The sequence below is a fragment of the Scyliorhinus canicula genome, chromosome 3 (assembly GCF_902713615.1).
Source record: "Scyliorhinus canicula chromosome 3, sScyCan1.1, whole genome shotgun sequence".
NCBI classification, from domain to species: Eukaryota; Metazoa; Chordata; class Chondrichthyes; order Carcharhiniformes; family Scyliorhinidae; genus Scyliorhinus; species Scyliorhinus canicula.
This window is the reverse complement of record NC_052148.1, coordinates 237,217,238-237,230,806: the sequence shown is the minus strand read 5'-3', so window position 1 is coordinate 237,230,806 and position 13,569 is coordinate 237,217,238. Positions and strand designations below refer to the sequence as shown.

Here is a 13,569-nt window from a genome sequence, read left to right as displayed (position 1 = left end):
GAAAAAAGTATAACGATAATTTAATGCATACCAAACCAACAATCAGTAAAAAGTATCTTCCTTTTGGCTCTTGATAATCCTCGATGATCGGTTTGTGACTTGATAAAAGGTGTCTACATGGAAATGTCTCGCGCCAAATGATGAGCTGACCAATCCTTTGCTCTGCTGCAAGGGGTAGTAAGCAATAATGCTGGCAGTAAAGTGCAATGTCAAGGAGGTCATCTTTGGGTAAATGATTGCCAATCAAGTAACCCTTAGAAATACATAAAAAAATCAACAAAGGTTAGCAAAGTATTACAATTAAAAACAACAGAAAAGAAAATAAACTACAAAAATTAACTGAAAAGCAATTCTAACTATTTGCCAAAATGCAACAAATAACTTGCCTTTCTACAAGGTGTATAGGTTGTACACCAACATTAATAGGTTATAGCTATTGAATGCAAATTCTAACTAAATGCAAACACCTCCTGCTCAAACTTACACATCTGAGATTTACCAACATTGCACAAGCCATGCCTCTGGAGTCAAATTTTAGTCAGAATGAATATATTATCACCATACATGCACTCTTCAGCATAGGTAAAAAGCCTGTTTAATCTGTCATAAACCTGCCTGGAGACAGTAGTAGACAGTATTCAAAGGTGCCTCCATTTGTATGTGTCTAATAATGAGTTTAGAATGACAGTTCAGATAATCATCAAGTGTGAATAGTTTTTGGAGGAGAAACAGATTATAGGTGATTGGAAACATCCCTGATATGAACATATCTTAATGTGTAGTCAAGGAAGTTGATGGGAGCACACAACCGAATAAACAGAAGGAATAATCAAAGAACAACAAAGGTGTAACTGCTCAGACCCTGAAAATCCAGGAGCGGCAGATACCATTCAGCAGTCTCAAAGTGGACAGGCCAGTTTTCAGCCACCAAGCCTGGAGGCTGTGTTTACAACAAACAAGTTTCTAAGTCTCAGAGCCAAGGCAGTGCAGTAAACAGCAGTTTTAAAATATCTTCACTGGATCAGAAAAAAGATAGTTCTCAGAATGGAGTTTCATCCCTATATTGTGTTCTATGTTATGTAATTTGGATGCACTGATCCCTTAAAAACACAATGACCTGATTAGGGTCTATTGTGAGCATTGTGAGCAAAATTAAAGCTCATGGTATTGGGGGTAATGTGCTGACATGGATAGAGAACAGGTTGGCACACGGGAAGCAGAGGGTGGGAATAAACGGGTCCTTTTCAGAGTGGCAGGCAGTAACTAGTGGGGTACCGGCAGGTTCAGTGCTGAGACCCCAACTGTTCACAATATATATTAATGATTTGGACAAAGGAATTGCGTGCAATATCTCCAAATTTGCAGACGATACTAAGCTGGATGGCAGTGTGTGTTGTGAGGAGGATGCAAAGAGGCTGCAGGGTGACTTGGAAAGTCTGGCTGAGTGGGCAAATACTTGGCAAATGTAATATAATGTGGGTAAAATGTGAGGTTATCCACTTTGATAACAAAAACAGGATGGCACATTATCTGATTGGTGGCAGTTTAGGAAAAGGGGATGTGCAACGAGACCCTAGTGTCATGGTGGAACAGTCGCTGAAGGTTGGCATGCAGGTACAGCAGGCGGTGAGGAAAGCTAATGGCATGCTGGTCTTCATAATGAGAGGATTGGAGTATAGGAATAGGGATGGCTTGCTGCAGTTATACAGGGCCTTGGTGAGGCTACACTTTGAGTAATGTGTGAGTGAGGAAGGACACTTTTACGATTGAGGGCGTCCAGCGAAGGTTCACCAGACTCCTGGGATGGCAGCACTGACATATGAAGAAAGACTGGATTGCTTGGGCTTGTACTCACTGGAGTTCAGAAGAATGAGAGGGAATCTCATAGAAACATATAAAATCCTGATGGGATTGTACCAGGGGCTGGTTTAGCTCACTGGGCTAAATCGCTGGCTTTTAAAGCAGACCAAGCAGGCCAGCAGCACGGTTCGATTCCCGTACCAGCCTCCCCGGACAGGCGCCGGAATGTGGCGACTAGGGGCTTTTCACAGTAACTTCATTGAAGCCTACTCGTGACAATAAGCGATTTTCATTTTCATACAGGCTAGATGTGGGAACGTTCCCGATGTTGGAAACGTCCAGAACTAGGGGTCACAGCCTAAGAATAACAGGTAAACCATTAAGGACTGAGATGAGGAAGAACTTCTCTCAGAGTTGTGAACTTGTGGAATTCTCTACCACAGAAAGCTGTTGGGGCCAGTTCGTTGGATATATTCAAGAGGGAGCTGGACCTGGTCCTTGCGGCTAAAGGGATCAAGGGGTAGGGAGAGAAAGCAGGAGTGAGATACTGAATTTGTATGATCAGCCATGATCATATTGAATGACGGTGCATGCTTGACGGTGCATGCTCGAAGGCTGAATGACCTACTCCTGCACCTATTTTCTGTGTTTCTATAAGATATAGGAGCACAACTAGGTCATTTGGCTCATCGAGTCTGCTCCTCCATTCAATGAGATCATGACTGATCTAAAGTGATAATCTTCAAGTCCCCTTTTTCGCCCTTATCTCCAGAACCTAGATTCCCTTACTGAATAAAAATATGTCTATCTGAGTCTTGACCATACTTAACCTAGCTTCTACAGCTCTCTGCAGTAAAGAATTCCACAGATTCACTCCCCTCTAAGAGAAGTAATTCCTCCTCATTCCTGTCTTAAATGGGCGACCCATTACTCAGATTATTCCCTCTGCACCTAGATGCTCCCACAAGGGGAAACCACCTCTCAGCATCTACCATGCTTAGCCCACTGGGAATTCAATCATCTACCTTGCAGCAGAAATATCGGTTTAGCATTCTATTGATATTTCAAAAAATTCAAGTGCGTTCCACTCCTCGGGTCCCATTCTGCTCAAATCCCCCGACAACCAGATGCAATGTCAGTACATTTCACTTGTTAGTCAAGTTCATGGATCAGTTAATACCCAAAATGTTATTTCTCAGAATTCACGTTACGGTTTGATTCCTTAAATCAACTCTAAACTACCAACCATTAACAGGCTCACCTTGAAGAACAGACATGAACCCAGTATCACATACAGTCGTCGCATGTCATAATAATCTTCAGACTAAAATGAAACCAACAAGATAATTAGGTTCCTGATGACTAGTCGATTAAATATAAACATATTAATTAACATTGGATAATTCATTTACTTTATTTTATCTTGAAGAATATTCTGAGTAATTACATTTTGAGCAGCTATGAACAAACAATCCATTGTAAACAAGTAAATGAAAGCAGTGTAATTTTGGCAAACTGCTCTTTTGTACATATTGTTCAGATATCTGTATTGGTAAGAGCAGATCACATCTGACTGGTTCTCATCTCTGATACCATGGTACAACACCTACTGCCTATGTTTTTTTTTTGAAACTTTACTACTGCAATTCCAAATAAGCCACATTAAAAACAACAGTGGCCATGTGATTCAGCCCATACCTCACCCGCACATTCTAATCCAAAATCAAATTCAGATTTTCTTCCCTGTTGATCCTATGAACATTCAGTTCCCTCATCTCCAGAATTCAACCCAGGGATTTCTTGCAGTCTTCTGAACTTGCATCACGGGCTTAGTGCTGGAAGTAGACACAGGTCACTCTAGCCTACAATGTTAGGTTAGGTTTTAACTTGCAAGAGCATGTGGATTTGGGAGCGCATTGAGAAGCTGAATCCAACTCACTGCCTTCCGCATTAGCCATGACATATTGGGCTATTTGCAAGCAGGTTCCTTGCAATAGGCAAGCTGACTATGTTCATGTCCTAATTGTTCAATTACAGCAACATTAAGATCATGATAATATAAAATAAATAGGAGACTATTCGACCCATTGAACCTGCTCTGCCATTCATAAAATAATGGATGGTCTGACTGCTGTTTTGAAACCACTTTCCTGCCTTTATCTTCGACTCCATTGTAGATCAAACTGTGATCATACCAAGATCCTCGTGTACAAATCGCACTCCCAACTCTTCTATACGGCTCAGAAACTTTGGACTACCTACAGACCCCACCTCAATGCCATGGAGCGGTTCCATTAACACTGTCCGAGACTGATTCTCTGCATCAGCTGAGAGGACAGGTGTATGGACATTAACGTCCTTGAAGGAACCAAGAGCACAGCATAGGGCCCATAATCACCCAAAACCAACTCTGCTGGGCCAGCCACATGCTTAGCAAATGGCTAAGCAAATCTTCTTCACCCAGCTCAAGGGAGGCTTCCGAACAAAAGGAGGGCAAAGGAAGTGCTTCACAGACACCCTGAAGGCTTACCTCAAGAAATGTAACATAGATGGCAAATGTCTGGGAGACCTTTGCTCAGAAGAGACCTACTTGGAGGAAACTCCTGATTGAAGAGACACAATTCTGCAAGATCACCCAACGGCAAGAGAAAAAGGAGCCCGAGAAAGGAATACCAGTGACCTTGACTCCAAAGACCAATCCCACCTCCCGGAAACACCTGCCAAGTGTGTGGTCAGAGATGCAGCTCTAGGATCGGGCTCATCAGCTATGCAAGGACCCACAGAACCCATTATCAGTGACACAAAATTTCTTAGGTGAACAGTCATTCTAGTCAGTGAGTGATCGCTGAAGGTGATGATCAAATATCTCTGTAACTCAGCCCTGAATATATTCAATTATCCAGCCTCCACTGCTCCTCTGTGGAAGAGAAAGATTTACAATTCTCAGAGAAAATTCCTCCTCAGCTCTGCCTCAAATGGGAGACCCCATATTTCAAAACTATGCCCTCTATTTCTAGATTCGCCCATGAGGTAAACATTCTCTCAGCATCGACCCTGCCAAGCCACTTCAAAATCTTGCATTCTTTAATAAGACGGCCTCTCATTCTTCTAACCTCCAATGAGTATAGCCCCAACCATTTCTCATAAAACAACCCCTCTCCCCTTCATCACTGGAACCAGCCTAGTGAGCCTTCTCTGAACTGCTTCCAATGCAAATATATCCATCCTTAAGTAAGGAGACTAAAACCGTAAACTAGGTGAGGTCTCAGCAAAGCCTTGTACTGTTGCAATAATACTTCCCTACCTTAATACTCAGTCTCCCTTGTAGTAGTGGTCAACAATCCATTTTCCTTCATCATTTGTGGTACCTGCATGCTAACACTCAGGTACAATGACACCTCATCCCTCTTTACCACAGAACTTTGCAGCCTCTCTCTATTCAAATAATATTCTGCTTACTATTCTACGTGCCAAATTGGACAATCTCACATTTTGCTGCATTACATTCCATTTGCCATTATTTCCCCATTCATTTAACCTATCTATCCCGTTGCAGACTTTTGTGTCCTCCTCACAACTTGCCTACCTTTGTACATTTAGCTACAATACCTTCTGTCCATTCGTTCAAATCATTAATATAGAGTGTAAATAGTTGAGGCCACTGCACCGATTCCAGTGACTTTCCACTAGTTGCAGTTTTCCAATGAGAAAATGCTCCCTTTATTACAAACCTGTTTCCCATCCATTAGTCAATCCTCTATTCATATACAGTACTCCCCAATATTATGAGCCTTTATAATGTGTAGTAACCTTTTATGTGGCACCTTATTTAATGTGCCTTTATCACCCTGCTTTTTCATTCCTAGAAGAACGGTGATGAATTTGTCGAATATGATGGGCAGAATCTTATGCCCTCCCCATGGCGAGTTTGGGGCAGGATCATTTTTTATCAAATAGGAGGGGGCCCACCACCTTCCCATCCTCACCCTGATTAAATCCATGGCATGAAAGACAGCGGGTGGCCTTCCGGCCCTGCTGCCAATTGAGGCCAATTAATGCCTCATAAGAGCCCCATATCATGACTGCTGGTATTAACACAGCAGCAAATGGGGGACTCTCCATTCAGGGAGCATGACAAGGAAACCTTGGCGTGTTTGCTTGTGGGCTCCCCAGGGAAATTCCTAGTTCAACGACACTCTGAACGAGAGACCTGACATTGGGAATGGAGAGGCCCACTGAGAGACCCCAACTTCCCTTCCTGCCACCCTCCCCCTTACCCCTATGATCTATCCCGTCTCCCACTTTGATTCACCTGGATCCTCCTCAATCCAAGGCCGCAGGTGGATGTAGCACCAGCAACAGTTATGGCTCCCCCAGTAGTGCTGCTGAGCATTGCCGGCCTGTCATTGAAGATGGTCTGTAATCAACCAGACTCTGCTTACAGAATACAAAATAAAATGTCTACTTTTAGATATGATTCAGTGATTGGGCAGAATTTGCTCAACAATCCTGAGTGCGCCAATTGATACACAAATAACCAATTTAATCAATTTACCCAATTCAACATTATTAGTTGACCTCGTAAGACACTTGCTAGAAGCAATGTATATTCGTATGCAGGGACCCATTCTCAGAAAAGTGAAGGAATATGTTCAAGCCTTACATCTTTTTCAAATTACCCGGGAGCTTGGGGAGCCTTCTCCTGTTGCTTTCTTCATGCAATGCCTCTACCAATCAGAGCTGACTTGCTAGTGGATCAGCACCCATTGTGATGGTTTGAAATTTGGCATTCTTGCATTTCCCCTGATAAGTGAAAGTCGAAAAGTTTCTGCAACAATCTTTCTTTCCAGCATTATTCAAGTTCTGTACTACCAAACTACTAAATAATGGATTCCAGTATTTTTCCAGGAACAGATTAGGCTAAGGGTCTATAATTAATTTTTTGTCATTTCCATTCTTTCTTAATTACATTTGGGGTTTTCCAATCGAGGGAATTTTGGAAAATTACGACCAATACATTCACTATCTCTGCAGCCACTTACTTTAACATCCGATGATACAGGAAATCAAGTCCTGGGAATTCTCACTGCTTTTTTTTCCCCCCACCTCCCTACTTTGTCGCTTGTTTTTCTACGTTCTTGGGATACTTTTTGATTCTTCCACCTGGAAGACGAATACAATAGGCAGGATTCTCCGTCCAGCGACGACAGAATTGCAAAACACGAGTGGGCGGAGAATCGCGCATAAGCCGAAAATCATAGCCAACACCGGGCACCCAACGGAATGCCATGCTCCGGTACCTCGACAGCGGTGTCAATGCATTCTACTCCACACTTACAGTAAACACTGTTGGCATACCAACCCGGTATTCTCCAGGGTCCCTGGAAAGCTCTGCCTCTGCCAGGAGGAATTACCAAGGGCGAGGTTCATTTGTGGCTTTAAAAATCAGGAAACAGGCGGCGTGGCCTGTGAGAGAGAGAGTAGGTAGGTCATGTTTCCAGAGGCACGACCGTGGGCTGCCGATAGGGTCCGGTGGGGCACAGACCGCCATTACCGTGGCTTACAAGGCAGCCATCTTTCTGCACACCCCAATGGCTGCCCGTGGCTGCGCAGAGTGGCATCTGCCATATGGATGCCACCTGTCGGCTGGATATCACGTGGCCCACCCAAGGGGGTCGCCCACAGTAGCTCCCCGGATGGGGGCCACATGGTACCACTGGCATGAGTAGCGCCAGCCACTAGCGATCTGCCGGGAGGGACGGATGTTGGTGCCAGAGGCCCTCATGGTACTGACAGGACATGTCGGTGGGGGACATCCGAGGACAGAGGCTGCAATGTAGGCCGGGGCAACAGCGTAGCCCATTGGACCTGATTGCGCACGGGGGAATACACCATGCTAACATGTCTGCCTTTCACCCCCTGCAGTCAACGGACTTCAGAATCCAATCAGGAACGGTTGCCATCATCCTAGTCGCCGCAACCCTAGGTGATGCACCAAGACTGTTATGAGCAGGAGCTGCTTGGGGAGGGCTCTGCAGTGGCGGAGTCTGTCTCAGAGGTACAGGAGGCAGCCGATGAGAATGGAGAGCCTGCCACCCAACAGGCCAAGGAGGAACTGCACCAGGCCTTGTGTGTATTGGCAGCGCCTGTCATTTGAGACCCGCCGGACTGGCATTCCATTGAAGACTCCGGCTGAACAGAGACAGTGCGACATATCTGCCTGCTCATGACGCACCTGGAACCATGGGGATATGGTGGAGGATATCCACTCCTGGTAGCCATCAAGGTGATGGTTACCGTGAACCTTTATGTCATGGGGTCCTTCCAAGCGACGATTGGTGACCCGTCTGGGATCTCACAAACCTCGGAGCACAGGGGTCTTCACGTCATCGCGGAGGCTCTATATGCCTGCTCAGCATAAAATATCAATTTCAATGTGGACCGAACCCATCAGGGTGTCCGGGCATCGGCGGGATGCCCCAGGCCCAAGGAGATGCATACCCTCCTATGACCACCAGCCAATGGCGTGCTGGTCTTCAGAAACCATTCGATAAACATGCAGCTGGTGTGTGTCCATGAACTGCACATCATGCACGTCTGCGCCCGATACCTGGGCAGCGTGCACAACGTCTTCATTCTGGCACACTCGATGGTTCCTGATACCTTCGAGGTGCACCCCAGGCTGAGGAGATGACTCTTGGGCAACAGGAGTTATCCGTTGCGGTCATGGATGATGACGCCTATCCGGAGGCCAGACCGACGCGGAGATCCCTACACCAATCTCCATACAGTGACCAGAGGCTTGAACGAGCGGTGCATCGGCATCCTGAAGATGCGGTTCAGGTGCCTGGACCCCTCGAGAAGGGTCCTTCAGTTTAGCACTAGAAGGGTCTCTCAAAATCGTGGTGGCCTACTCCGTCCTCCACATCATCACACAGCAGAGGGGCGGTGTGACTGTGCCACCTCCCAGTGGGACTGGCTCGGATCAACCAGCGCCCAGACAATGCCGTCGAAGCCCTCAGCCATAACTCCTTGTGACTGGGGCAAGCTCTGGAGCGCCACTGCAATGTCAAAGTAGCATAGCTGCCTGGGACAGGGTAGCCCTGTCCTGTGCCTTGGCTGCTGCGCGCACAGAGTGCCCCATCCTTGGACATCCTGACCCAAGGCCTATACCTTCGCCCCAAGACCTCCACTGCGGACACCAACCGTGCAGTGCTGGCCTGGGTAGGACGCATGGTCGGCACCTCTTCCTGCCGCTGCAGACGGTTGGACTCCTCCAACTGCACCTGCAGGCGCTAGATAAATGCTGACAGCCCCTCAAGCAGTCCCTGGCTCTGTGTCTGCATCTTCACTATCAATAAGACTGCCCTTTCCAGAAGCCCAATTCCCTTCTGGAGGGCAGCTAGTCCTTGGGGTCGGGCCACCCTCTGACCCTTCGGGGGTTCCTACCTCTACCCGATGTACCGTTGCACGTGTATAGTCCGCACAAGATTGAGCCCCAGGGGCCCCTTCACTAACATATCCAACCGAGGCGCGTGTCTCTGGGATGGTGGAGGGTATTGGGAGATACAATCAACATTTTGGGGATTCCATTGATCAAAAACTGAACTGTATTAGTCATATTAATACTGTAGCTACCAGGGCAGGTCAATGACTAGGAATCCTACCATCAGTAACTCATCCCCCCCCAAGTGAGGAGCGTAATTGAATACTGTCCACTTGCCTGGATGAGTGCAGCTCAACAATACTCAAGAAGCTCAACACCATCCAGGACAAAGCAGCCCACTTGATTGGCACTCTTTCCAAAAACTTTCACTCCCTCCACCACCGACAAACAGTGGCAGCCATGTGTACCATCTACAAGATGGACTGCAGGAACTCGCCAAGGTTCTGTAGACAGCACCTTCCAAACCCACGTCCACTACCATCTAGAAGGACAAGAGCAGCAGATACTTGGGAACACCACAATCTGGACGTTCCCCTCCAAGTCACTCACTATCCTGACTTGGAAATATATTGCTGTTCCTTCACTGTCGCTGGGGCAAAATCCTGGAACTCCCTCCCTAACAGCACAGTGGTTGTACCTATACTTCAGAGACTGCAGAAGAGACAGAAAGCACACAGTGTTAGGCAGTCAAACAGGTGCAGCACAAGAGGGGGGCAACTGGTGGCCTTTGTGGCCATGCCTACTCACCCTGGCCACCCTGAGGAGGTTGTGCAATTCTTCCAGCACTGCTGTACGGTCCTGACAGTAGGGGCCACTGCATTCACCATCTCTGCCACCTGTGCCCAGGCCCAGTGTAAGGAGGTGGGTGGCAACCTCCTTCCCACCCCGGGAACAGGGTGACCCACCTTTCCTCCACGATGTCCAGCAGGGTCGCCAGCTCTGCATCCACATACCAAGTGCCACTCTTTGTGTTGTTATCTTGGTGGCTGGGATGAGTGGAGTGCTAATATGCAGCTGCAGCTCACAAGCCTCTCGAGTGGCAATCTCAAGTCCGTTGAATCAGACACTGTTTCTCATTGGAATCGATTGAGTTCCACGTGGCGCCAGTGCTAGCCCATTAACGGATCATGAATTGCTCCAGGACCGGTGCCAATTTAGTAGAAGTCCACCGATTCAGTCCCGGTGTCAACACTTAGTTTCTGAAACAGAATCCCACCCCAAATGCTTGTTCAACATTTCTGCCATTTTGTCATTTCCCATGATTCCCACTCACAGTGCCAGGGACCTGGGTTCAATTCCAGCCTTGGGTGACTGTATGGAGTTTGCACTTTCTCCCTGTGTCTGTGTGGTTTTCCTCCCGCAGTCCAAAGATGTGTCCTTAAGGTGGATTGCCCATGCTAAAATGAACCCGAGTGTCCAGGAATGTGCAGGTTAGGTTACGGGGTGCGATAGGGTGAGGCGGGCTGGGGAGTGGACCTAGATAAAGTGCTCCTTCGGAGGGTTGATGCAGATCTGATGGGCCGAATGGCCTCCTTCTGCACTGCGGGGTTTCTATGATAACTTTAGCTACTCTTTTCTGTTTTATAACTTTTACTGTCTGTTTTTATCTTTCTTGCTAGTTTTTCCTCATACTCTTAATTTCTCCAGATTGAATTCTGGCCTTGTGTAGAAGCCAACTATTTTCTAATACACCCGATAGGTAAAAGATAGCTAGTTAGCGTAAATATTAAGCCCAGTCTTTCTAAATACTCATTTTAAATTCACTCATAACCGCAGGTCATTTCAAAACATACAGCTTCAACAAAACAGCATGCCACAGCATAATTCCATTATAGATTAAAACAGCACATTTGCAAGATAGTTTGACATTACTTGTGCTGTCGGATCAAGGACATAGCAACACCATAGCAACGCCACAGTAATATGAAGGCACCATTGTTCATAATGGTGATAACAGCTAAGTCAGCAGAAGACCAGTTTAAGATGGTCGCAATGACAGCACAATATCACATTCCATAACATGTACAAGAATTCAGACATGAAACAATTAAAGCCAATGCTGCATATTGAAGATTGACAGCTGACCGTCAAATCAAACTCATTTGATTCTAACCCAAACCAATTAGGATTACATAGGGGTGTAGGTAGATGGCTAAAGACTGATATGATTTAGTATAACGGTGAGGGTCTGTATGGCCATTTTTATCCGGATCATTCTATACTTTGATCTAAACTATTCTCCATCTTTATACTTTCATTTTCCCACTCTAACTCTTGAGCTGGTTTCTTGCTTACGGCAAGCTGTTTGCCGTAAGCAAGAAACCATTTCTGTATTATTTCAAAAATTAAATTGTGTACAATTTGCTTCTCTTTAAGTCCTTTTTGCTAACCGGACTTATTGGAGAATAAGAATGAAGTGATTCTCAATTGTGATCAAATAGAGGCAATAAATGATTCTTATTTGCACCCGAGAAGTTTTAACTCAAATTTCTACTGAGTTTTAGTGTTCGCAAGTGCCACTAAATCCACATGGTAGATCTCTTTCACCTTGGGTGACTGTGTACAACGTTTGCACATTTTCTCAGTGTCTGTGTGGGTTTCCTCCAGGTATTCTGGTTTCCTCCTGCAGTCCAAAAATGAGTGGGTTAGATGGATTGGCCTTGTTAAATTACCTCTTAGTGTCCAGGAATGTCCAGGTTAGGTTACAGAAATAGGACGGGATGGAATGGGGAGTGGACCTGGGTACAGAGCCCTTTTGGAGGGCCGATGCAGACTCAATGGGCCACTGTAAGGATTTTATGATTAATTAATCCATCTCATTACACATTACCAAGTCTAAAACAGCCTGTTCCCTGGCTGGTTTCAGAATATATTGTTCTAAGAAACTGCTTAAACACAATCTATGAACTCATCCTCAAGACTACCTTTACCAAATTTGACCTGTCCAATCAACCAGGAGTAAAATGATTATAGCAGTACCTTTCTTATAAAATGCTATTAATTATTAATTTATACTTTGTTCTACAGTGTAGGGTTTCCGTGCAAACGCTATACACAGTCACCCAAGGTGAAAGAGATCTACCATGTGGATTTAGTGGCACTTGCGAACACCAAGTCAGGGCTTTTGCAATTTAACTATGGGTCCAAGAGTTTCCCAAACTTCCTGGAAATTTCCAGCGTAAGCAAAGCAGGAATCCAGGAGCAAATAAGGAGCCTGTAGACAAGGAAATATGTCAATAATACGAGCACCGCTCAGTTGCTTTCTTACCTGCTGTGTGAAAGGCTTTGTTTACAGTATCTACTCTGGGAGGTTACTTTACAACTTGAGGTTTGTATATTAGATTGCCACTTTGGAGCAATGATTTATTAAATCAATATGGATGTTGCTGATATGACTTTAATTCAGACCGCAGATGAGGACCAAGATGACCAGCAGCACCAACCTGCTCCTCACAGACCTGTCGCTCCACATTTGGGAAGAATGAGTTGAGAGATGCAGCTCGCAGAAAACAATATCCAGCACACTGGATATACAGACACAGGTTAACCTTCCTCAACATGCTGGAACACCAGTGTCTCAGGAGTCTAATGGACTTGCCACAGGTAGTAGCAGACATTTGGAGTCCAATGCTGTCAATAGGGCCTGGCGTCCATGTTTCACTAGCAGCTGTCCAAGTCACCATTGCCACCTTCTTTGCCCAGGATCCTTCCGGGGCGCTACTGGAGACATTTTCAATTCATTGCAAAAGATAGGTGACTGCTTTTTTGCCAGGGAAGACAAATGTGTCAACTTTCCCACTTACAATGCCAGGTAGAGTGAGCCGGTGCTTAGGGTTTGCAGCTCTAGCTGGCTTCCCACAGGCATTGAGATATCAAGTGCAAGCATGAGGCAATTAAGAGAACCCAAGATCACCTTGGATTATTCATGAACTACAAGACCTGCCACTGCATCAGTATGTAGCTTGTGTGTGCAACTACAAGGTGTTCATGCAAGTATCACAAGATTTCCTGCAGCTGCCATGATTCTTTTTGGCCTGTGACAGCCCGCCTTCTAATCTCTTCAAACCTTGAAACTGACTTACAGTAGAGTCAAGGAATATCCGCTTAAAATATGGCTACTGACACCCCAAGAGGAATTGTGGAATAGAAAAATTCAACAGCCTGCTTTTGTAGGCTGGTGGTCCATGACAGATAGCTTTTCCTCCTGGTCTGGCATGGTTAATTTGTTTTGTCGAGGACACTATGCAAGTGTGATGTACTGTTTCCCATATGACATGGACATATTTAAATGTAAGATTTTTCATCATATTGATGTAAATGTT

The 13,569-nt window shown here is 45.6% G+C and overlaps 1 protein-coding gene across 3 annotated transcripts in view; it reads right to left on the bottom strand.

Moving 5' to 3' along the window:
* Nucleotides 1-13,569, bottom strand: part of intu (inturned planar cell polarity protein) — a 119,691-nt gene that overhangs the window by 19,370 nt on the left and 86,752 nt on the right. For all 3 annotated transcript variants that reach the window (XM_038792406.1, XM_038792403.1, XM_038792404.1), the window contains 2 exons: nt 3,062-3,124; nt 32-253 (listed from right to left, as the gene is read on the bottom strand). In XM_038792406.1, the coding sequence (XP_038648334.1) occupies nt 32-253; nt 3,062-3,124 (285 nt within the window). The remainder of the gene's footprint in view (nt 1-31; nt 254-3,061; nt 3,125-13,569) is intronic.